Genomic DNA, 24,611 nt, shown 5'->3' with positions numbered 1-24,611 from the left:
GGGCTTCCACTTCTTTCCCTGTAGGAGGCAGGCGGCCAGCTTAGCACCTTCCAGGTGCCCAAGCCACTGGATAGCAGGGGCCCTGTAGCCACAGAAAGGAGCCACCAGGGGGCGCATGAGGCCAGCACGTGGCTCACTGCCCTGGCTGTGCCTGAGCACCACTCTGACCCCCACTGGCCCCTTCCCAGGGACCAAGCCCCAACCCTCCCACACACCTCATTTTTCCAGGGCCTGCTTCCCATTTGGGTCCCAGGCTGCCTGCCTCAAATGCTCAGCACACAGATCAGCCAAAAGAAAGCTCTGGAGCAAGTCATCCTGTAGGGGACGAGAGATTGTTCCCAAGTCACGAGAGAGCTTGCCTGGGGTTCTAGAGCGAGGATTCATCCAGGTACGGCTCATTCTTTCTCAAGTCTCCACCTCCAGGAGCCCGTCTCAGCCACCAGCCTGGGAGACAATGACCCTTTGCCCTGCCCCCATGGGGACCTCTCTCTCTGCCCCTCCTCACCCCTCTGGACCCTCTTTTCAGAATAAAAAGAAATCTCCAGCACCAAGCAGGGGTATCTGACAGCAATAAATTTATTAAGTATCCCCCCAAAATATAAACACAAACGAGTAAAAAAACAAAACAAACCACAAAACATCAGGCCTGGAATGGACGATAAAGCAGAGAGACAAATGAGAGACACAAAAACAGAGATGACCTATGATAGGAAGACAGAGCTGGGTAGACTCACATCGGGTGGGGATGCCCTAACAACCAGAGAACAAACACTCGGGAGCCCAGACTGATGTGACTGGAGCTGGTGGGGGCAAGGCGGGGGGCGGTGTCAGTGGCTACATGGCTCTGGGGGACAGACCTCTTGGCCCTGGCCACACCCCTCCAGCTGCTTCACTTGGGGCCCTGGGCCTCGGATTCCTCTTCATCATCTTCGTACATCTCGCCCTCCTCCTCAGCCGTGGCGTCCTGGTACTGCTGGTACTCGGACACCAGGTCGTTCATGTTGCTCTCGGCCTCAGTGAACTCCATCTCGTCCATGCCCTCGCCCGTGTACCAGTGCAGGAAGGCCTTGCGCCGGAACATGGCCGTGAACTGCTCCGAGATGCGCTTGAACAGCTCCTGGATGGCCGTGCTGTTGCCGATGAAGGTGGAGGACATCTTGAGCCCACGGGGCGGGATGTCGCACACGGCCACCTTCACGTTGTTGGGGATCCACTCCACGAAGTAGCTGCTGTTCTTGCTCTGGATGGCCAGCATCTGCTCATCCACCTCCTTCATGGACATGCGGCCGCGGAAGACGGTGGCCACGGTCAGGTAGCGGCCATGGCGGGGGTCGCAGGCAGCCATCATGTTCTTGGCATCAAACATCTGCTGGGTGAGCTCAGGCACCGTCAGGGCCCGGTACTGCTGGCTGCCCCGGGCAGTGAGTGGGGCGAAGCCGGGCATGAAGAAGTGCAGGCGGGGGAAGGGCACCATGTTCACGGCCAGCTTGCGGAGGTCGGCATTGAGCTGGCCGGGGAAGCGGAGGGAAGTGGTGACACCACTCATGGTGGCCGACACCAGGTGGTTGAGGTCCCCGTAGGTGGGCGTGGCCAGCTTGAGCGTGCGGAAGCAGATGTCGTAGAGGGCCTCGTTGTCGATGCAGTAGGTCTCGTCCGTGTTCTCCACCAGCTGGTGGATGGACAGCGTGGCGTTGTAGGGCTCCACCACTGTGTCCGACACCTTGGGTGAGGGCACCACACTGAAGGTGTTCATGATGCGGTCAGGGTACTCCTCGCGCACCTTGCTGATGAGCAGTGTGCCCATCCCGGATCCCGTGCCCCCGCCCAGAGAGTGGGTCAGCTGGAAGCCCTGCAGACAGTCGCAGTTCTCACACTCCTTCCGCACCACGTCCAGGACCGAGTCCACCAGCTCGGCACCCTCCGTGTAGTGGCCCTTGGCCCAGTTGTTGCCGGCCCCACTCTGACCTGTGTAGGGGGAGAGGATGGCGACATAGATGAGGCCAGATCTCCTGAGCCCACCCGAACATCCCATCCCAGAGGGCAACTGTGGAAGCCCTGTGCCTGTTTCCTCTCTATCCTCTATTTAGTGGGGACCCCCACACCTCACTGCCTCCACTGTCCTCCACAGCAGCCACGCTGCGTGTTGGGGACCCTGCTGCCGAGTGTCCTGTGTTAAGGGCTCTGAACAGGAATTGAGAACCTGGAATTACAGCTCCTTCTATGCCACCCAAGAGGGTCCTGGGGGAGTCTGTCAGCCTTCCCCTCCGGCCCACCCACCCTCTGGCTGGCTGTGCTGGAAGTGGAAACTATAACCCCCAGAATCCCTTGCAGCTCAGGGTCTGGAGGTGGATCGGTGCCCATCACTTGAGTGCTGACCTCTAGAAGGCAGAACTGGGGTGGGACCCTCTTCCTGTTGCTGTGCAAGCACCCAGGGCCCTGCCACCAGAGTCACAGGCATAAGTATCACCTGACACCACACCAATGCTGTGTCTGGACCTCTGGAGGCCCCAGCTTCTGTCCTATCAGCTCTCTGATGATCCTGTAAGCTTCAATCTCTGTTTTACACATTGTTCTGCTCGAAACACATGGGTGCTTCCTGTTCGCTGCACAGAGCCCATGCTCTGGGCCTCCACTGCCAGCTGCAAGCAGGGAGACCAGCCCTGCCCTGTGAGATCACGGCGGTGGGTGACTGTGCCCTTTTGTTTCTGTTGACCTGGGTTTGCCTGCAATGGGGTCCACCATCAGTGTGTGGGAAACTCACCGAAGATGAAGTTGTCAGGCCTGAAGAGGTGCCCAAAGGCCCCAGACCGGACGCTGTCCATGGTTCCAGGCTCCAGGTCCACCAGGATGGCCCGGGGCACATACTTGTGAGCTGAGGGGAGAGGGGCGGGTTATGGGGTCACAGAAACTCAGGGGCTCCTCCTGCCCTCTAAATCCTGTCCCGGCCTGCACGCCTCATGTGCTCACTCTAAGAGCTCAGACCGTGGGGTCAGAGGGGCTGGAACCTTGTGTGAAATAGGGAGCATGGTGGATACCACAGACAGCCAGGAACGAATCCCATGTCCATGCAGGCAGGTTTGCTATGGACAACAGTTGCTAGATAGCCCCTGCCCATGCCTCCCAAGTAACCCTGCTCTGGACCCTCCCATGGGCCTCCCGAGGGGCCTTCAGGACGCTGTCCATTCCCCTGGACTGTGCAGGTGTCTCATGGCCATTTGTCTCTCACTGGGAACTCCTGTCTTTATTCTGTGAGTCTCAAGTTACACCCTCCAGCCCGGTCCCAGCATCTCCGTCCTCCCCTACCACCACCCAGGGGGAGCCGGACGGGTGGGGCTCACAAGAGGCCTCGTTGTAGTAGACGCTGATGCGCTCCAGCTGCAGGTCCGAGTCCCCCACATAGTTGCCACTGGGGTCTATGCCGTGCTCATCGCTGATGACCTCCCAGAACTGCAGGAGGAAAGAGGGGTCAGCAGGCAGCTGTAACTGCCCCCCAGACCCTTTCCCTGTCTTGGCCTCATGACATTGGGTGTACGATTAGGGGCTTGGACACAAAGCCTGCACGAACCCCTTTGAGTGACTTTGCAAAAACCCTCCAAACTCTGTCATCTGTCAGAAAACCGTCATAATAAATATGCACGTCCACGGAGCCCTCAGGGTGGTTCAGGACTCAACTGGCACAGACCTGGGCCCCTGGACCCAGCTCCGCACTTCCTGATCAGGGACCTGGGACAGTCCACTCCTCCATGAGGGGGTTAGCAATAAACACCCTCTGGGAGTGGTTTTTATCATTCCTTCTTTTAGAAGGAATTCCTTTTAGAGGAAACTGAGGCACAGAGCTGCAGGAAACTGAGCCGCACACAGTAAGTGACAGACACAGAGTCCAGGATATGCATGCTGCAGTGTCAGAGGGGAGAGGATGTCCAGTGACAGAGTCCAGCACATCATCAGCCTCAGCCAACAGGGGCCAGAGTCACCTAACCTATCCATGCACATGCCCTACGCCCACACTCCCCCTGCCTGCTGCCACCTAACCTGCTCCCCAGTAGGTAGGAAGCCCAGAACTTCTCAAGCCTGCCCCCATTGACTGCCACCAGGCTGGAGAGCCAGAGCAGGACCTGGACTCAGGAGCCAGACCATCCCTTCCCAGCTGTGTGACCTTGGGCAGGTCCTGAAGATTCTCTGTGCCTCCTCTGTTCAATGGGCCTAACAATAACAGGTCATTATGGTGATAAAGCAAGTTAATCTGTGCAAAGCATGAGAATGGGTGTGGAGCCTGCAGAGCGAGGTGTGGAATTATCACCTTGGGTGAAGGGAAGGCTGCACAGAGCTGCCCTCACCCCAGAGGCACCTCCGGGCTGTCGTGGAGCACAGTTGGCCCACGCAGGCAGGAGGCCATTGGTCACACACTGGGTGACTTCCCAGGGCACTTCCCCTTTGCTCCTCAGGGTTGGGGTGACTTTCAGAAGATGAATGGGTGCGGAGGCCTCAAGAAATAATGGGCTTCTACATGTGAGTCCTGTGCTGGCAAAAGGCTGCGCAGTGAAAAAAGCAGTTAGAAGAGAGTTTGCACACACTTTTCTAGGTATCGATGCCTCTGACACAAAACTGCTCCAGGCAGCTGTGCCGGGAATGTGTCTGGGTCTGGGAGAGACTTCTTCTCACTGAGGACCCTTTGGTTCTTTTGGAATTCTTTGTCACATACACGTCAACTTCTCACAAAAAGTTAGTTAAAAACATATTTTAAAAGCTGAAAAGTATGGACAGCGTCATTACCATAAAACCCCTAGCAGAGTCCAGCAGCTCATCCAGAGACTGTCGTCAGGGTCACCTCTCAGGGAGGGGGTGACTGGACTCCCCTCTCTTGTGCATTTTTGTCATTGCTAAGTTTTCTTCTTTTTGCATTAGTGTGTCTTTATTTTGTAAATAGAAAAAATAAACACACAGGAATGTCACTGAGGCATTTGGGGCTCCCTCAGCCCTCCTCTGCCCAGAGGCTGTCTTGGTCCCCACAGCCGTGGGACACTCCAAACCTCTGGCTTCAGAGATACCCAAGCCCCTGGAGAGGAGGAGTGAGCTCGAGACAGCAACTGAGGGGCCAGGAGAGAGTGAGTACCATCAACACGTCTATGGAAAGTTCTCTGGAATGCATCTATGGAAAGTGTGGTCTTCCAGGAGTGGGTGCAGACCAGAGAGGGTGCAGATGCCAGCACTAGCCAGTGTGCACAGTGACTCCACCTCCCAGACCTCAGTGTTCTCATCTGTAAAGTGGACATGATAATGATCCCCACATGAAGTAGCCCAACACATAAAAGCACGAGCAGATCCTATTTAAGTTTGTAAAGCCATGTGCATGGATAACAAATAAAAATACAAGGTGACTTTTTGTTGTTGCTGACGAAGATTTGCCCTGGGCTAACATCTGTGCCAGCCTTCCTCTATTTCATATGTGGGTCGCTGCCACAGCACGGCTGATGAGTGTAGGTCCCTTCCCCGGGGTCCAAACGTGTGGATCCGGGACACTGAAGAGGAGTGCACCGAACTTAACCATTATGCCACAAAAGATAACTTTAAAAATCAATATACTTCGGAATACTGTGGCACAGTAAAAGAACATCACTCGTCTGAGTAGATCTTCAAGACAACTCCTTGAGGGCAGGGCACAAGGCGCCGGACAGTGTGAAGAAGGCGACCTCACAACGGATGCTGCACATGGACAGAAAGCTCGGAAAGAATGGAAAATGAAGCTCTCCTGACAGGAGAGGGGCTGCCGGGGGTGAGCCTCTTAAATAGACACTTTAGCCTTTATTGGTAATGTTCCAATTTTTTAGACTGAGAGTATATTAATAATCACTTTTGTAGTTAAAACTAATAAAAGTTGTAATTTAAAATAATAAGTATCGGGCCAGCCCCAGCGTCTAGTAGTTAAGTTCTTGCACTCTGCTTCAGTGGCCCAGGGTTTCGCAGGTTTGGATCCTGGGCGCAGACATGGGACCACTCATCAGACCATGCTGACTCGGCGTCCCACATGCCACAACTAGAAGGACCTACAACTAGAATACACAACTATGTACTGGGGTCTTTGGGGAGAAGAAAAAAAACAAAAGAGATTGGCAACAGATGTTGGCGCAGGTGCCAATCTTTAAAAAAAATACAATAAAAAAATAAATATCTTAGTAAAGTATATTATGTAACATTTAACAAATAATAAAATACAACTTCTCAAATTAAATAAGAAATAATTCTGGTCATCACTACAGATGAGAACACTGCCAGATGGTGCGTGCGCCCCAGGGTTCAGGCCCCATCTCCCCTCGCATGCCCTGGTGTGGGCTGGGTTTGTGGGGCGCCTCAGGCCCTGCACCCGTGGCCCTGTCCGTGGTGCTGACCCGTTGCCTGACGCACTCAGGGCCCGGGAGGCGGCGGGCGGGCACGAGGCAAGCGGGGTGCGGGCGGGGCGCCCCAGAGATGGGGCTGTCCGACCCATGGGCGTTAGGACCCTCCAGGACCCCAGGCCTTTCCGCATTCTGCACAGGGCTCACCGTGACCCATTTAGGAAGGGCTGGGGAGGGGGCGGTGCTAGGAAACCAGGAAATCCCTCTTCCCATTGGCTGTGGGTACAGTGTCCCGCCCTCCAAGGCCCCACCCAGCAGCTGAGAGGAAGGGGCACAGACAAAGGCTCCAGGGAGGCCCTGCCCCCTAAGGGAGGAGGGTGGGGTCCCTGGACTCATCCACCCCATTGTTGGGAGGTGAGGCGGGGGGAGGGTCCCGTCCATCCTGATGTATCCATAAACTCCTGCTCTGTCCCTCCCAGGCAGGGGCCTCAACTTCCCCGGGCATCGAGTTTTCTCATCCTTGGGGGAAGGGCAATATTCGTATCACCGCATTCCTACGAGGCAGTGCACCCGGCTCAGAGACCCATACAGGGTAGTCATCACGAAATGACGTCATGCTACCTCTCAGGAGAGCCCCGGATCGCCCTGACCTCCCTCCTTCCCCCAAGCCAGGCCCCACCCCAGGGCAGGCAGCAGCTAGTCATGCTGAGCCAGAGGCACCATTCAAGGACCCGCAGGCAGGAGAGCACCTCGTTGCCCACCCCAGTCAGCCGCGCTGTGATGGGCAGGAGAAGTTTGCTTTCCCCCCACCAGGGAGCCCACAAGCATAATGGGAACAGGAAACGAAAATGGCCAAGGAACTGCCAGTCCACAGGAAGGATGCTGAGCTCCTGGGCAGGCAAATCCCCCTACACCCCACACCCAACCTGGGGCCTGGCCTGGAGGCCTTAAGCACTTTCTTCCAGTTTGGTCCCTGGAGACTTTCCAGGGCAGGGAGGCCCAAAGGAAACCGTCTAACACTTCCATTGGTCACCACAGAGGGTGGCAGTGGGAAAGGAAGATCTTCCCCCCAAAATCCACCTCTTTCTTGTTTCAATTGTTAAAAAGAATCAGATATTAATTTTAAAAAACAAACATAAATCAAGAAAATTAACCAAAAAGGAATAAAAAGTAATGAGCAAACCCAAGGGCCACAGCACTGAGAAGCAGCAAAAAATCTCTGCAGAGGACACTGTCCAGCACCCGGCCCTGTCCCCGCCCACCGAGGCGGGTGTGGACCTGCCTTTGCCCATGTGTGCTAGGCCCAGCCATAGGAGGAGGGACACGATTGGATCATCACTCCCCCAGGCCCCCGCAGGAATCAGGGCTGCCCCCCTCCCCACAGTGACCCCTGACCCTCCGAGGAGCAGATGCTCAGGGCAGGGCTGGCCCCTGTGGCCACATTAACGAGCCCTTGGCCCCTCCTGCCTGGCCAGGGCAGCTGTGAGCAATTGCCCCAGGAGCCTTGATTTGATTTGAGACCATCCTCCACCAGGCCTACCCCTCCCCCAGGCCCCGGCCTCGGGCAGGCACAGCTGTCTCCTCGGGTGATTAGGGAGTTCTCCCCGCTTCCCTCCCACACTCCCTCCCATCCAGGCGCCTCCACCCTACAGTGAAGGTGCAATTTACATGTCAGCCACGTGGCTGCCCCAGCCCCGTTGTAATTAGCTTTTTGTTCTTGCCTGGTTTCCATGGCAACAGCCTCCAGAGGAAGCCATTCCTCGGCCCCTTCCCCTCCAGGACCTGTCTCCTCCCACCGCCTCCTTCGGAGCGCCAGCTAGACACTGTCCTGCGCCGGGTGCCTGGACTTGGTCCTGACAAAGCCACCCCCTCCATGCATTGTTCTGGGCAGCAGGCCCCACCCAGTCGGAGCCCCGCGCGGGGCGACCGCAGGGACCGAGCCAGCGCAGCGCGGCTCAGATTCGCACTTGCTTGTGACCTTGGGCAAGGGACAGCCACCCGGACTTGGGTACGTGACATTCGCTTCCTGGGTTCGGGTGGGGTTTACACCCCCTCCCTTTCCCGCCTGAGTCCCAACATCTGTGAGGTGGGCTAACAATGGAGGGGAGGGGCCGAGCGGCGATCCACCCCCGGTGCCAGGCTTTGTTCCCACGTCCAACCCCCAGACGCGGCGGTCCAGGGGTGGGCGCGGTCCAACCCCGCAGGGGGTTTGCCCAGGCGGGGCTGTGCTGAAGGAGGGTCCAGTCCTGGACCAAGGTCACCCCGAGTCCGGGCCCAACCCCTCCCCCAACAAAGGAATAGGGTGGGGCCAGGAAGCCGAGGGTTGTCAAAACGAGGTTGGGGGCATGAGGGCGGGTCTGGGGCATTGGAGGACATCCTGTTCGGGGGGTGGGAGAGGGAGGGCAGAGAGAATTATTATGGCTTTGAGGGGGGAGCCCCACCCAAACCTGCCCACCCCACCCATCTTGCTCAAGGCTAAGTTGCAGCCCCAAAGAAGAGGGCCACGCCCAGGCAGCGCCCCCACCTGCACCTGCTTTGGCCGGTGGAGGAGGGCTCAGCTGCGGATGGAGCTAAACCGCTGACTTGCGCTGCGCTCCGCAGACCCGAGGTAACCCCGGCAGGGCAAAGGAAAGGCGGGGCGGGAGAGGCAGGGCGGGGTCCCCGCCGTCCCGGCTGCCCGGCGCGGGGCCGGCTCGTTCCTTTGTTCTCAGCTTCTCTGCCGCAAGCGCGGCTCGGGGCGCACGGCGCCTCCCTGCTTTCCCTCCCTCTGGGGCTGGCTCGGGATGGACACGCGGGGTGCAGGGCCCGGCGCGTGGGGGCGGCGCGCAGCCTCACCTTGGCCCCGATCTGGTTGCCGCACTGGCCGGCCTGGATGTGCACGATCTCCCTCATGCTCGGTGCGGGTGGCTGGCGGCTGCGGGTAGCGCGCGGACGGGCCGAGGCTGGCTGCGGAGGGTCGGCTGCCCCAGCCGCCGGCTCTTATAGGCCGGGCCCCGCCCGCCGCCGGCCTGGCGTCACCGCGCGCGGCCAATCGGGGGTCGCCGCCGCAGAATGCGGCACCGGCCCTGCAGCATCAGCACCGCGCATCCCCGCCCGGCAGCGCGATGCGGCGCCTCCTCCCGCCGCCACCTCCCGCCGCCACCCGGTCTTGAGGGCCCCGCGGGCGGGGTCTGGGGGCCCCACGCACCCGAAAGGAGGGGCTAGCGGGCTCCAGGGAGGACAATAGTAGCCCCCTTGGCCCTCGAACCCGGCCCCGGCTGCCCTCTGGGGTCCCGCCCCTGCGGCAGCCCCACCCCGCGGCTTTGCAAGGAGGGTCTTTCTTCCCCACACCGGTTTAGGGGCCAACCCCATCTCCCACCCTGAAAGGCCAAGATGGACTCCTCCCAGCTCCCTGTCTGTAGCATGAACGGACAGATAAGGTACTCTGAGCTTTTCTGGATCCCTTAGGGGTGGGGGAGGCGGGAAGAGGCTGCAGCAGCCAGTGAACCCCCAGGAGAAAGCAAGTATGAGGCAGGGCGCAGAAACGTCTGAGTCAGAAGGGCTGTGGGCTCAGGAGGGCAGCGGAGATGACTGTGGCAGCTCTGAGTCTCGCTGTGCTCTGCAGTGGGGGTGCCACCTGCCCCTCCTTCCCCAGGGAGCTGCAGTGAGGCTCCACCTGGACCATGCATGTGGGGATGCTTTGTACCCTGCCAGGCACAGCACCTGGCCTGTAGCCACTGCTCAATGAATATTGTGTCAGGAATTGTCATAAGGACACAAGGGAGGCCAGGGGCCGAGGGGGTGGGGGATGGTGGGCAGTGGTTTCTGTCTGACTCACTTTCTGACATCGGTACCTCTGGATTCTTGGTCCACATGAGGCCAACACAACGCGGTGTGGGGGTTTCTATGTAGTAGGGAGATGGTGTGCACCTAAGGCAGGGGTTCTTGAGGAAAAACTGGGAAAGAGAGAGGGGATGGAGTGAAGTGGACCTGCAGTACAGACATTGTGCCACATGCACATATACCACTGGCTTAATATTCTCCTGGCGTTAGACGTTAATGTGAAACCACCTTATAATAAGGTCTTTCTGATAATTCAGTAACAAAATCTTCCATGAAGGGTCTCAGCCACAGTATATGGACGTTAGACAAGCAGTCAGCTGAACAAGCCCATGGGCGTGCCTGTGTCCAGTCTGTGTGCTCAGGAGCCTGTTGGCGTGGTGTGACTGTGTTTGTGCCCCTCTCCCCGCTCCCCCCGGAGCTCCCCAGTTTGGCAAGTCTAGAAATGGGTCTTTTGTTCTCAAGAGATGCCCCTCCCCCACAATGTGTCCATGATGTGGCTTTCTGTGGCTGGCTTCTGGCCACCTGGGGCCCCTCCCTGTCCCCATTCAGGGGGTCCTTGGTGAGCATTTGGCTCTTCCCTGGATCTGGCTGCACCTCCCTGTCTGAGCAAAGAAGCTTTGCAGCATCTTGTCAGCCAGGACCCATCACCAGCCTGCCTCCCTGCGGGATGGCACGGGGCCAGGCCCCCTCCATCCCCAGAGGGCTCTGGTGCTGGGCTCAAGGCTGACTCACCGTCCTGTCTCCCAGCAAAGGCTGGCCCTGCCGGGAACCAGCTCCCGGCCCAGAGGCCAGCAGTCAGGGCTGGAGCTGCCAGCATGGGTGGAGTGGGGCCTGGCTGAGGCAGAGCTGGGGCTGGCTGCAGGGGGCTGCAGGCATTACTAGACCTGCCTCGGAGTTGGCTGACACCACCGCTTTTGCCTCCACTGAGCCTGTGCCAGGGAAGAGGTCGACTGTGTGCTCAGTGACTGTGGAGGAAACCAGGTGGCTCCTCAGTGAGACCCCAGGGCTCCCAGCAGCCTCCCAGGCAGCATAGTCCACCCAGATGCCCACTCTCCCGGGACCTGGGTCTGGATACCCCCTGCAGCCTCTGGACAGCCTCACCCCATTCTGGGAGGCCTTGCTTCAAATACCTCCGGGGGCTGGCTGAACACTGACCCCCCTCCCAGAGGGGTAGCGCCGGGGGAGAGTAGACTTCAGCCCCTGGTCCCCCCAGCTCTGTGGACCCCTGGGGACACCTCAGAGCAGACACAGAGGAGGGTCATGCTCTGGCCAAGGTCACACATAGGTCATAGTGGTCCTGCTTCTGCTGCAGCTGAAGGCAGCCTGGACAGCGTCTGAGTCTTGTCACCATGGAGCAGACTGGGGAAGGGCAGCTGCTGCTCCTTATGGCGGTTGCTCTGGGCTGGGGTTTGCACCACAGAGAGGAAGCAAGGATGCAGGGTCAGAGTAGGTGCGATCGAGGTCTCCAGTCTCTCCCCTCAGGTGCGTTCTCACCTGGACAGGCCAGTTGTGCTTTCTGGCTGGTTTGTGGGACTTACCCCCACCCCCATCACTCCCAGCCATGCTCCTGTCCTTACCCCACTCCTCCACTCTCAAGCTTCAAGCATCTTCTGGAAGGAGCTGAGACAGATCGAGATGAGGCTGCGCCAAGCACAGCATTTATTACCAGACTGCTTCCCAGCCCCAATACCCTACCTACTGGTCACTGATTCCAGCTGATGGCCTCTGCTTCAGCCTGAGCAGGCACTGACCAGCGCTGTCTGCTGGGCATGTAGACAGGCAGGCTGAGCCCCCAGCTCTCCAGTCACTACTGAGTCTCAGAAGAGATCAACACCCCCCTCCCCTGCCACCCGTGGCGCCAGCTAACATGGTCCCTCTACCCAAGAAGGAGCCCACTTCTTCCTGAAGCAGCCCTGGAGCCTGGGTCTTGCTGGTCACACAGCTGCTTCTCCTGAGGCCCTCACTGGGAACAACAGTTCTGATTGGCTCTTGCTGCTCTGCCAACACAGACACTTCACATCCCAGTGGGTGGGCGGGGGCACAAGTCTTGAGAGTCAGCAGCAAAGGTGGGTGTGGGAGCGGGCGGGTCCTTGCCTGGCCTCTGGGTGGAGCTGAGGCTCTCAGGGGTGGGCAGAAGTTCTGTCCAGGAGCCTGGGGCCTGCCCCTGGTGGCCGTGGCCTCACTATCTCCCTAGCCACCTCCATTTCCCACAGTTGCTCCTGGACATTCATGCTGTTCCTCCCTCTGGCCCCAGAGGCTCCGTGCACCCACACCTTCAGAGATCATCTAGGCCACCCTCTTTGGCAAGTGACTGCCCCGGTCACACAGGAACCGAGCCCCCTGATGTCACCACCTCCCTCTGCCCAGCCCTCTGCCTTGGCCCGCAGGCTCCCCTCCCCTCACCAGGAGCACAGCAGCACCTCCTGGAGCGTCTTTCGAAGTTCCTGGCTGCGGAAGGCATAGATGAGGGGGTCGACGATGGCGCTGCACAGGATGAGGGTGAGGAAGAGCTTGAAGTTCTTGAAGACACAGCCGCAGGTGGGGTGTTGAGGGCAGAGGATAAGGAGTGAGAGGTGCAGGAAAAAGGGGCCCCAGCAGAGGAAGAAAACGCCCAGCAGGATGGTGAGGGTGGCGGCACCCTTGAGGCCAAAGCCCTGGTGGATGGGGTGCTGCCTCTTGTGGAGCCGGGCGATGCCCCGGGCGTGCTGGCACGCCCTGGCGAGCATGTGCACGTACAGCACTGCCATGAGCACCAGCATGGCCACAAAGAAGGTGACGAGACAGAGCAGGACAGCCGTGTGGTTGTAGTAAGCGATGAAGAGGGTGCTAGAGAGGACACTAACCACCCAGATGGCCACGATGGCACGCCACACACGGGGCAGCATCATGATGCTGTGGTACCGCAGCGCATAGAAGATGGAGATGTAGCGGTCTACGGCAATGCTGCCCAGGAAGCAGAGGCTGGACACCATGGAGCCGCAGATGAGCACATCAATGATGTTGTCCAGCTGCTGCAACACCGAGGCCTGGGTGGCCAGGACTCCGGCCTCCAGCAGCAGCAAGATTGCCATCTCCAGCACGTTGCTCATGCTCACCAGCAGGTCGAACACGGCCAGGCAGCAGATGAAGTAGTACATGGGTGAGTGCAGGTTGCGGTTCTTGGCGATGGCAGTCACCACCAGTACATTTTCCACTAGGCTCACCAGCCCCAGGCTGAGGAAGAGCCCATCAGGAATGGACACTTCCAGGCACGGGGGCTCCGTCTGGTTGGTGGTCAGCCCGAGGTAGGGGGTGGCTGGGAGGGTGGAGTTGAGGGAGCCCAGCAGCCTCCTCTGGGGCCCCTGCAGAGGCATAGTCCCTCTAGGAAGCAGGAAGGGGTCCTCACTCTCCAGGCGTCCCACTCAGCTCATGGTGCCACCCGCAGGGCTGCCCTCACACTCACGCTCTCCCTGGCTGGAAAAATGTTGGCCCAACCGTGGCCCAGCCAGAGAACCTGGCCTCTCCACCAGAGTCTGGTCACTTCCCAGCCAAGACCCAAGCTCTGTGGCACCAACCCTCTGGGCTCTGGAGTCTCATTGGGTTCTCAGCCCACCTCCCGGCCTCTCCCTGGAGGTGCTGTTGCTCAGGTCCGCACATCTCTAGCTCTTGCTGCCTCCTGGCCTGCCAGGCCTCCTGCCTCCCCAGAGCAGGGGTGGGTTGGGGAAACTGGGAAGAATGGAGCCTTTCTCAGCATCTTTAAAGGCTTCCATGGAGCCCCTCCTCCTGAGGGCAGTCACATGATGGGTGGGTGCCCGGGAAGGCACCATCAGAGCGCCCACACACCCTCCTGCCGCCGCCGCCAAGTGGCGCAAATGGCACCCACGACCGTCTGGGCTCCCCGGGCCCCCAGACTCCTAGACACAGCAGGACATCTCCCCTTTGCACTCCCAGCCTCCCTGTACTCAGCCAACCAGCACTCCCAGCTGGGCCTCTGCTCCAGGTGTGGCCTCCTCTGGACCTGCCCCAGACTTCTAACCCTCCTCCAGGCACATCTCAAACACCACCTCCTCCTTAAAGCCACCCCTGATCCCCTAGCCTGCCTGACTCCGCTCTACCTCAGGAACAGTCACTGGCTGTTGACTGTCCACTCTCAGCCCTCAGCCTTAACCCCCCACCCAATGTTAGGTGCTCACTGAGGGCAACCCCAGCCCCCAGAGACCCCCACCCCTTTCGCTGAGTGCTGCTGGAGGGCATCCTGGCACAACAGCTGAAAGAGACTGTGCTCACACTCCTCCTGGGGGAGGGATGGGGACAGAGCTGCGGTCCTTCCCTGACGGCCCCATTTCCTCTGCGGGAGCACACCACCAGCAGAGCCAGGAACCACTTCAAGGGCAGATCTCTGTCTCCAGCCACGTGGGGCACTGTGCGAGCCAAGCAGCGGTGGGGAACCGCCCCGGGCACCAAGCTGGCCTCACTCCCAGCACTTTCTCACTCAGACAGAGGACAAACCCTCCTTTGAAGGCGGAGGTGGGGGGATGGAACTCTTCCTCCCTTGACAGGTGGGGAAGACGAGGCAGCAAGAAAGGCAATGGCTTGTTCAAAGTCAGACACAAGTCAGGTGGAGGTGGAGCCGGGAGGGAGCTCTGAGGGAGGTCTCAGTGTCTGGGAAGTGTCCGCACCTGTGATCTGCCTGTTGAATTCGGTCCCTCACCCATGACTGTCAGATGGCCTCTGATGGGCAGTGCCCACATGCCCACATGTGTTACACGCACTTGTGAGTCATTCCTCAGGTCTGCACACCCTACAAAGCTCTTCCTTCCCTTGCCTCGTTTGTGCTTTTTATTGAAGTATGTCAATACGTAAAGGGCACAAATTATAAATGTGCAGGTTGGTGATGCTCCACGCTGAACACAGCCAGGAGAGCAGCACCCAGATGAGTCAAAAAAGCGTAAACTGCACCCGAACCTCTCCTCCTGCCCCAGGGAGCCCCCGACTGAGTGTGGGCTAGTTTTCCTCTGGGAAATTCCTACACGGGGCTCAGCTTGTTGGTCTTCCTGCTCAGCTCCAAGACCCTTGCAGTCGCATGCAGCGGGACCCTGTCCTCAGGCTGTGTGGTGGCTGGTGAGGAACGGACACCCTTCAAGTTCCGTGCTCCGTCTCCCTGTTGCCAACAGTGCTGCTGGGCATCCTCGCCCGTGTTTGGTGGACACAGGCGCGTGTTTCCATTGGGTGACACCAGGAGTGGCAGTGGGTGGTCGGAGGCACATCTTCCGCTGTGGCAGATTCTGCCTGTTTCTGGCAGTGCGTGAGCCCCCCACTCCCCACATCAGGGGTAAAAGGACAGCCCCGCCACAGCTCCAACAGGAACAGGCCCAGGATGGGCCCGCACCGCACACCTCCCCCAGCTGTCTGCCCCCCACTCGCTCCTCCTGGTGGAGCCCACAGGAAGCAGGAGGTCCCAGGCCATGATCAGGAGGCAGAGCCATGGCAGGGCAAGGTGGCTTCGGCTGTGCCTGCCACACAAGTCCTGGGACTCCCACTGCATCCCACTCCACTGCCGAGGATCACCTTCCAGACCACCTCCCACCTCTGGGGCACTGACTGAGAGTCTGCTGGGCGAGCAGTGCCCTGCCCCCAGCTTCTGTGTGGCCACATTTCAGGGACGTTAGTATTCCAGCTCCATAAATGAAGCCTTTGAGATGGACGTGCCTGACCCCAGCCCCCCTGCCCAGTCTGACTTCAAAGGGCGTGAGAACTGGGCAGCCTTTGGCAGGCGACCACAGCCCTCTTCCTGGGGAGGCCTCACGACTCCTCATCTGGCTCTCACTGCAGGTGCCTGTTGGGGACTCCGTGAGGGGACAGCAAGGACAGCAGGTACCACTGAGCTGGAGAAAGTCAACTTTGTGATGAGTTAGGGTCATAGGGGCAGCGTCTAAATGAAATCAGATTCCAGAGGCCTATTATGTCAACTCGATCTCCAGTGCCCCTGGGAGAGATTGAGTGAGGAATGGCCAGGAGACAGGCAGTGGACATACTGTCCCCTCAGAGCAGGTGCCACCATGAGATGATGTGCTGGACCCCTGCAGTCTTGTGCACTTGTGTCACCAGCACCAAGAACAGTGCAGGCACAGAGTAAGCCTGCAATACACAAGCGTTCACAGTGTAAGTGAGCTCTGGGGGGGTTGGGGCGTGACAAGCTCTCCCTGAAGTCGGGGAGGGTGCCTGCGTCCAGCCACAGCCACAGCCACACCAGGGAGGTGGGGGTCACCGCCTCTGGCCCCTGGCCCCACTTCCTTCATGGAGGCCGCCAAGGGCCAGCCCGAAGGCACACAGCCCCATGGGTAGACATGTGGACTGTACATGCCCCTCCTGACCCTCGTCGCAGTGGGTCTCAGGAAGGCCTGGCCCAGAGCTGAGTCATCCTGTCTTGGTTTGAGGGCCAGCTAGTTGCCTTTGAACTCGGGGAGGCGGTGGCTTGTGTGCCCACGTTGTGGGCTGCAGACCCTGAGGTGGGGCCCAACAACCCATTAGCCATCCTGCCCATGGGTGGCACGGGCCTGGAGGAGCCGGTTCACTCTGCCTGGACACTGGGTGGCAGGCCAAGCCTTTAGAGCTGGTGTCCACCAGAAGGACCTGCTGTCTTCTCGTCTCCACCAGAAACAGGACCTGCATGCAAGCAGCACGGCTGAGCACTGAACCTCACATTTTTCTGGGACAGCCGGCCGGGGGCAAGCAGTGGGCCCAGCCTCTCCATGTCACCATCCTGACGACACTGGCTCTTCATTTTAAAGTTCGCCGACTCCTGCCTGTTTGCGTGGCTGTTGCAACTCCAGATGTCACGCCCCACCTGGATGTACTTAAGGCCGGAAGAAGCAGAGTGTCAAGCTCTCCTTGCTCCCGTTGTGTTTAGAGAACAAACCCGTTCCCAGAAGACCCCCAGCAGACTCCTGTCTCACTGGCTGAAGCGCATCACAGGCCACCCAAGTAGGGCAGTGGATCTGAGACAGACGTGGATTATCTCAGTCACATTCGATCCTGGGAGCTGGGGTAGACCCACCAATTCATTGTGGCGGCACGGACTGAGGTGTGCGTGAGAAAGACGGACAACCTCACCACGTCTGCAGTGCTGTCCTTGCCACGGGTGTTTAAAACAAGAGGCTTCTGTTGATCCCCAAACACTGGGAGCCCCCATGTTGGGATCTGCTGAAAGGATGACTTCACAGGTGTCCCCGGTAGGTGACTCCACATCAATGACAAGGACGCCATTGGGGACTTCCTAGGAGACAGGCTGATGGACCAGGACTCGTACGGATGTTGACAGATGACTGGCCTGGGGCCGATTCTACCCCGAAACATAGGGACAGCACCTCCTCCCAACCCATGCCTGCCACCTCTGGGGAGGAGGTCGGGACCAGGAGGGCGCCTCGTGGACAGGATCCCTGGGGCAGCTCACAACCTTGGTGTCCTGGATCTTTCCAGAATCAAACAGGTTCCTCAGTCATGGGCAGTCCCAAGTAGTTCTGAGCTGTCAACCAAGTGCACCAGGACCCACCCAGGCAACAAGCCCTCCCCGCATGCTCCATTCACCCCCAGATCAAATGCCCCCTAATCTCTGCCATGTACATCCCCGAGCTGCCAGGACATCCTTTCCAGAACCTACCTCTCAGGCTTCCCCTCCAACTTGGTGCTGCCCTGAAGTGTTCCACTGAGACAACTGGGTCAGACAGGACGGACTGTCTGCGGTGTCCAGTCCAAGGACCCAGTGCCAGCCCCTCCTGCCCCAGGCCAGGCTGTTCCAGGTGCCAACTGGAAGCACATGCTGGCGTGCAGCAGAGATGCTGCACTGGAGGCTGTGGGACCCTTTCCCCACGCTTGTGCCCTGAGTTCTGGAGGGCAGAGCAGCGGCAGGGAGCACTTGCCAGAGCTCAGGCTCGGGGTGTGATCGTGGGTCATGTTCTCGCCTGGGAAACCTTGGGGGGCTGTGCAGATCCAGGACCCACCTGCCTTGCACTGGGCACTGACCCCAGCCCTGGGAAGGAAGAGCTCACGCCACGCAGAATGTAACCCATCATGTTTATAGGAGAAAAAGAAGAGGCAGGTGGACAACACATCAGCATTTCTACTTCAGGGAACTGGCCAATTCGGACCAGAACAGAAATCAGGAACATAATTGTACAGCGTTGGGGGCAGCGGCGCCGGCCAGTCCCACTCCTCAGTCCCACTCCCCGTCTCCCTCGGGGTTGTCCTCGTGCGGCGCCTCCAGGTCGTGGAAGTGGAAGTTGGCCATCATGTCTCGCACGGCCAGCATCAGCCTGTTCAAGCCTTGGTTGTGGTTCAGACCCCCAGCCCCTCCATCTTCCGGCCTCTCTCCCTGCAGCAGTGAGACACATCTGGGCAGGGGCTGTCCTGAGCCCCAGGGCCCAGCGCTCCCACCCCAGCTTGCCCACGACCTTGTCAAGGAAAGAAGCTCCCAAAAACCGAACACACAACATCTGACAAGGCTAGGCCCAGAGTGGGAGCAAGCAGCCGGACTGACTTAAGGGGCTTCAGCTCAAGCTGGCAGCTACAGCCTCGGCAGGCATGTCCCTGGCTGCCCCCACACTGCTGCAGTGCTGGCCCCAGTAGACCCTGGACGTTCACACCGAGATAGACCCGCCTGAAGCCATTCAGCAGGGGTAGTCAAGATGTGCTCAACATACCTCCATGGTGTAATTTGGCAATAACGACCTAAAGAAGAGAGCGATTGTGTTTCCGTGGCTGACGGGACTTAGCCTGAAAAAGAAAGTCAAGAAAGGTCAGAAAATGAAGCTGAGCTGACATTTCCGTGTCCCCTCCCTGCCTTGGTAGGGAGAGGAAGGCAGTCCCAAGCAGCAGCTGGGAAGACGGGGGTGTTGAGCTGGGGCCCTGGGCTCCCACAGATGGGTAAGCAGCCAAGACTCTGATCAGCTTGGGATGGGCTGTGGACACCAGAGAACCCAGGGAGACTGCTCAGGCCCTAACAGTGGGGGGCAGGCCCTTCAGATTTGGCTTGGTGAGCCACGTGGAAAGTAGGGCCCACCAGGGCCAAGCCACATATCTGCCACTGGACAGGTGCCTTGCTTTAAGAAGGGCTGTAGAGGCTGGCCCCGTGGCCGAGTGCTTAAGTTCACGTGCTCCGCTGCAGGCGGCCCAGTGTTTCGTTGGTTAGAATCCTGGGTGCGGACATGGCACTGCTCATCAAGCCACGCTGAGGCAGCGTCCCACATGCCACAACTAGAAGGACCCACAATGAAGAATATACAACTATGTACTGGGGGGCTTTGGGGAGAAAAAGGAAAAAAATAAAATCTTTAAAAAAAAGAAGGGCTGTAGTTTCAAAGTGGTGTTCAGCACTTAGCAGTGGAGGGAATATACAGAGAAGATTCCAGGGCGTGTTAGGACCCCTCCTGGTGAGACGTGGTACTGCAGCCCAGCTCTAGCAGACCTTCTGGGGCGAGGGCTGCCAGTCTGCAGAGCAGAGGGGACAAGCTTAGTCACAGTCTGACACCACCCTCAGGGCACCGTGTCCCATGTGTCAGCTTTCTTTGAACGCACTGACACATAATAATTTTCATCTTAACCTACTGGAGAATTTAACTGGGAACTACTTCCCTATAAACATGCAATCCAACTTATATAATTTAGCAAGAAAAACAGAAAAAAACAAATACCGTAACAAATGAACAAACAAAACAGAAATAAACTCATAGATACAAAGAACAAACTGGCGGTTGTCAGAGGGGGGTGGGGTGAGGCTGGGCCAAACAGGTGAAGGGGACTCAGAGGGACAAGCTCCAGGGATAAAGCCAGTCAGTCACAGGGACGTAATGTGCAGCACGGGGGCACGGGCAACAGTGTCGTAATAAACCTGCACGGTGACAGACAGGTCCTAGACCTGCTGTGGTCACCATTTCGTAATGTATTAAATGTTGAATCGCTATGTTATACACCCAAAACTAACATTGTACGTCAACTATACTTCAATGAAAATAAGTTAATGTTTGAAAACAGAGGGGAAAAAAAAGGCCTTCATTCTACAAACTGTGTTCTACTGAGGTCTAGAAAGCACGTGCTCCCTTAAATGGGGAAGTGTGTCTGCGCCTCTTCCAGATCTGGGACTGTGGTGATGGGCTCTAGTAAGGCAACTACTCAGCTGTGAAGACCAGAACGAGGAAACAGAAGGCTTTCCATGACCCAGTTCTGAAAGCCATCCACACGCTCATTGGCCGCCTGCAGACTCAGGCTTTGCTGCCCCATGGCCCCATCCTCCTGGCCTGGCCACATGGACTTTCCTTCCATTCTCTGAAGGTGCTGTTCCCTGCACAGCGCCTCTGCTCGTGCTGACTCTCCTGCTGGAATGCCAGCAACTTTTCCACTCTCCTTACGTGGCTAAGGCACATTCTTCCTTCACGTTTCAGTGTAACCGCTTCTTCATCTCAGAGTCTTATCCACCACTCTTTCCGAGCAGTTCCTTATTGCAGTTTCCTTTTTATACCTACTTCTAGATTCTTAGGTAACGTCTGCTTTCCGCACTACCCTGTACGCTCCCCAAGGGCAGAGGTGGTATCGTACTTCTGCTTCCCACAGCATCTCCAGCACCTGCTACAGAACCTGACAGAAATGCTGCTGCGTTAGACAAGTAAGTGAAAGCACAGGGCCCCAGATCACACTTTGCTCTGAGGGCCTGTGTCTGGAGGGGCAGTGAGTCCCAGGGAGCCCCAGAGCACTGACCTCAGAGCTGTACAAGCAAAGGAGCAAAGCGGGGGCGGAGAGGTACCTCTCTGGTCTGACGTAGGAGTAGATGGTGTCCAAAGGTGGCAGAGGGTCAAAGCCCATCACAGACTGTGTGGTCACATCCTTCAGAAAGGGACACAGAGCGGAGATGCAACAGAGCGCTGCTGCTGAGCCTCTGCCCTCCTCGAGCCGCCTTTCAGCTGGTTCCAGCTGGAGTGGCCCTTGCTGGAGACGGTCAGTCAGACAGAAATGGTCCTTTGCTACGAGGCTGTGTTTACATCCTCAGAACTTTGGGGCAGGGGATAGGATGGCCTTTCCTCCACCAGGACACTCACTCTGCCTGCTCAGAGCATCAGGACGACACCCGCAGGAAAAGTGTGCATGTGGTGGGGAGTCACAGAGACACAGAGCCCTGCTCACACCTGCCGTGATCTTCGCCGCAAATAGCAGCAGCGCCCACCTCAGGGCTGCAGGGCCCTGAGCCACTGGGTCACTGCTCTGAGCCTCCACAAGTTCACGGACAGCACGGGCACAGCTCCGCCTCTCAAAATGCCAAGTACCAAACCCAGGCTGCGAGGGGAGGAACCTCTGCACATGACCCCAACCCCCCGGGGGCTGAGCGGCCAGCAGGATGGCCACACATGTGACCAGCTCAAACAAGGCTCCCTTCTCATCCCCCTTCCTTACCGGAGGCAGGGCCGCAACAGCTTCTTTGATCTCAGAGAGGACCACATGGCGGTGGATGTTTCTGGGGGCGCGCTGGTAGAGCACCTTCCGCCTAGGGCCCAGGGGAAACAAGGGGCAGCATGTGGAGGGAGCCCGCTGGATCCACTCCCATGTTTCTGACAGCAACCCCGAGCCGACAGGCCTTGTTCTCCTCACGGGCCCCTGGCTCCCAGGCTCACCTGCTCTCACACACTTCCACAGCGGGGTCCCCAGCATCCACTGCTTGCAGAACCTCGCGGACGTTCTCCTCCAGCCAGCTCATGGTGGCAGGCTCCTTCCAGAGGAAGTGTGACCTCCCAAGGTACAGGCTCACCAGCTGGCTCAGGGCAGGGGGCTGACTATGGGGAGCAGGGCCTGTAAGCAGACCCTCCTGGGTCCAGGCCTCCATGCGCCCGCTGGCACCCACGGGGGCCCAGGGTGTGCCCGCAGCCTTGAGCGAGAGGAGGCTGCCAGCTGGGAGCGTGTGATCGCTGGGATGGGGGCACAGGCGTTCACTTCTAAATGTTGTATGCTCTCTAGTAAGTACGAGTTTCTTAACAGAAATGTGGAATAGAACAAGAGCATGTAGATCTGTGCGCACACAGACAGTGGAGGAGCACGCTGGTCTACTAACATGGGTTGAGGTGGCTGGCTCCCGCATCATGCATTTTTCTCTATTTTTTAAGAGAAATCTGAAAAAGGCTATGCATGCCAATACAGACATGGGGACCACACTGAAGACTGTAGCAATGATAAACTCGCCTGGTAGATACTAGCATGGTGGCCCCAAGCGCCACCCTGCACCTCACCAGGAAGCCTCGTGCTTCAGGTGGCAGCTGCACACACCCGTGTCAGCTCTGTGCCTCCCAGGCGAGGGAAGCCAGCCCTCCCGCAGTGGGGACAATCCTGTCGCTGAGGTCTCCTGCGGAGGGCACCTGCCAGGACCCTCCTAGCAGCAGGAGACAGCAGTGACAGCAGCATTGTGGACTTCACGTCTGAGTTCAAGTGGCTCCCAGCCTCTGTCCCACAGGGTACCCCCACGATGCACCCATGGCATTCGTCCCCTCGGGGCGTCTTCCAGTCTTTACCTTATCTCAGCGTCGGGTCCAAAGAAGCGGTGATTGGCAACAGCGGCGTCAGGCCGCACGCTGCAGTACTCGAGCAAGGACATGAGGACTGCAGAGGAAGCAGAGGCCCCGGCGCGTGGGGCAAGCCCTGGTCACTCCCGCAGTCACTGACAGGCTGACACGAGGGAGGAGGCTGGACACCCAAGGTGAGCCTGGGTCTTCCACACGAGCCCAAGGGGCCTCTGCCATCCTGGAGGGGGTTATTTGTGCTGCTGCCTCCCAGTGGCCCCATCTGCATCTGAGAGGACTCCCCAGGATGCCCCCAAGCACATGCCCTGGATGTTCTAGTCATCAAGACCACACACCTCACCCACAGGCTCAGGGGAGCCAGCTAGTGGGGTGCAGGCAGAGCCCACCCCAGCCCCCTGTGGCAGCTCCCCCTCTGAGCAGCTAGAGCTTCCCCCCACAGCCATGTCTGTCAGGAGAATCGTCTTCCAAGTGACGTCCCAGGGATGGGCTACAGCTACAGCCGGGCTCCCACTGAGACACAGCACGGGGCCCCCAGCCCTGTGACCCCACACATGTGGCTTCTTAGAAAAGCAGATGGACCCCTCTGGGTCAACAGGCAGGCCCCACGGTTCTGCTGTGCAAGGGGTGCCCCCGACCCACACTCCAGAACCTGAGGACTGAGGAAGTGATGCTGAGTCCGGGACTAACACACCAGCTGTGTGCAGACTCCACAGGGCAGGCGTCACGCAGCTACAAACAATCCCTCCCTGGCACAGACGGCCAGCGCCCCTCACGGCCCTTGTCTCTAACGTCATGCACCTTGCTGGGGAAGGGTCAGTTTCCCTCACACCTCCAGGCAGCCGTGTGTGTGTGCAGATGGAGGGGGAAGACACACAAGGAGCGCTTGGAGCCTGCTGGGAACCCCAAGCAACATGGCTCAGCCCTCCTCTGGCTGCTTCCTTCTCTCTAGCACATAGCACCACCTCACCCGCCACATTCCCCTGCCCTAGGATGTAAATTCCCAGGAGGGGAATTATGGCTGCCTCCTCCCGCCTGGCCTGGCCAGCAGGAGGCTCACTGAGGTGGGGGGCATCGAGGGCCAAGCTGCTCCTCCACACGAACCATGCCCAGCACACAGCCCTCTGTGAAGCTGTACATGGTGGAAGGACCCTGACGGGGGCGGTGGGCTCTGTCCTCGGGTCACAGACACCTTTGAGAATGTGCTTCAAGTCGCTGGCTGTGGCAGGAGATGAGCTGCAGGCCTCTCTGCACACCGACCGACGTGCAGCTTCAGGGAGCGCAGGGCGCTGGGAGGCCCACTGCAAGGCCTCAGGACAACCTCATCTCTGAGTTCTTCAAACCAGTGAGAAGGATTTGAAGAGAAGAATATAAAGCCTAGTTTGCTGACTGGGGCCCTCCTGCCCCTGTTTCCTCTGACATCTGCTGGCTCACTTCCCTCTCCTCTAGAAAATGCCTCATTTTCTTCAGACTGTAAGTCTTTCTTAAACAAATTGTCAATATCAAAAGACTTATCCTAGGGCTGGGCTGGTGGTGCAGCGGTTAAATTTACAGGTTCTGCTTCAGCGGCCCGGGGTTCATCAGTTCAGATCCTGGGCGTGGACCTACCACCATGCTGTGGCAGGCATCCCACATATAAAGTAGAGGAAGATGGGCATGGATGTTTGCTCAGGGCTAGTCTTCCTCAGCAAAAAGAGGAGGACTGGCGGCAGATGTTAGCTCAGGGCTAATCTTCCTCAAAGAAAAAAAAAAAGATTTAGCCTAAAAGCCCAAGCTAGTTTGAGACCAAAGTCAGTTCTGACTCACTTCAGCTTTCAAACTGTAAGCGCAGCTGGTTGAAGGCCCTGCTGGAGGACGCACCTTTCTGGAAGTGAAGGGCGTGTGCTGGGACCCATGCGCATGCACACACGTGTGCGCGTGTGCTGGG

The 24,611-nt window shown here is 58.4% G+C and overlaps 3 protein-coding genes and 1 long non-coding RNA gene across 4 annotated transcripts in view; 1 reads left to right on the top strand and 3 right to left on the bottom strand.

Annotated features, from left to right (window-relative positions):
• Positions 1-558: 558 nt before the first annotated feature.
• TUBB3 (tubulin beta 3 class III) lies at positions 559-9,517 on the bottom strand. The gene is made up of 4 exons (XM_070614093.1): positions 9,168-9,517; positions 3,339-3,447; positions 2,762-2,872; positions 559-1,965 (listed from the first exon to the last, which is right to left on the bottom strand). Exons 1-4 carry the CDS (start codon positions 9,222-9,224, stop codon positions 890-892), a joined length of 1,353 nt encoding a protein of 450 aa, XP_070470194.1. The 5' UTR covers positions 9,225-9,517; the 3' UTR covers positions 559-889.
• Positions 8,147-19,472, top strand: LOC139082510 (uncharacterized). Its single transcript, XR_011538589.1, has 4 exons — positions 8,147-8,340; positions 8,807-8,940; positions 9,671-9,751; positions 16,791-19,472. It is a non-coding gene; the product is annotated as an uncharacterized lncRNA (long non-coding RNA).
• Positions 11,785-16,797, bottom strand: MC1R (melanocortin 1 receptor). The gene has a single exon (XM_070614094.1). The coding sequence runs from the start codon at positions 13,505-13,507 to the stop codon at positions 12,554-12,556; it is 954 nt and encodes a 317-aa protein (XP_070470195.1). The 5' UTR covers positions 13,508-16,797; the 3' UTR covers positions 11,785-12,553.
• Positions 18,190-24,611, bottom strand: part of TCF25 (TCF25 ribosome quality control complex subunit) — a 30,136-nt gene continuing 23,714 nt past the window's right edge. The window contains exons 13-18 of the mRNA XM_008508241.2: positions 22,679-22,766; positions 21,791-21,949; positions 21,573-21,663; positions 20,929-21,008; positions 18,833-18,905; positions 18,190-18,504 (exon numbers count right to left, since the gene is read on the bottom strand). Coding sequence (XP_008506463.2) covers positions 18,346-18,504; positions 18,833-18,905; positions 20,929-21,008; positions 21,573-21,663; positions 21,791-21,949; positions 22,679-22,766 — 650 coding nt within the window. The 3' untranslated portion in view covers positions 18,190-18,345. The remainder of the gene's footprint in view (positions 18,505-18,832; positions 18,906-20,928; positions 21,009-21,572; positions 21,664-21,790; positions 21,950-22,678; positions 22,767-24,611) is intronic.

Source organism: Equus przewalskii, chromosome 3 (assembly GCF_037783145.1).
Source record: "Equus przewalskii isolate Varuska chromosome 3, EquPr2, whole genome shotgun sequence".
Taxonomy (NCBI): Eukaryota; Metazoa; Chordata; class Mammalia; order Perissodactyla; family Equidae; genus Equus; species Equus przewalskii.
This window is presented reverse-complemented; position numbering and strand designations above follow the sequence as displayed.

What these genes read in the sequence shown, in the direction of transcription:
- TUBB3 (XM_070614093.1), bottom strand. Translation starts at nt 9,224, where the DNA reads ATGAGGGAGATCGTGCACATCCAGGCCGGCCAGTGCGGCAACCAGATC. An exon ending in GCAACCAGATCGGGGCCAAG is followed by an intron (nt 3,448 to 9,167) that starts GTGAGGCTGCGC and finishes TTCCTCCTGCAG; the next exon opens with TTCTGGGAGGTCATCAGCGA. An exon ending in CTACTACAACGAGGCCTCTT is followed by an intron (nt 2,873 to 3,338) that starts GTGAGCCCCACC and finishes CTCTCCCCTCAG; the next exon opens with CTCACAAGTATGTGCCCCGG.
- MC1R (XM_070614094.1), bottom strand. Translation starts at nt 13,507, where the DNA reads ATGCCTCTGCAGGGGCCCCAGAGGAGGCTGCTGGGCTCCCTCAACTCC.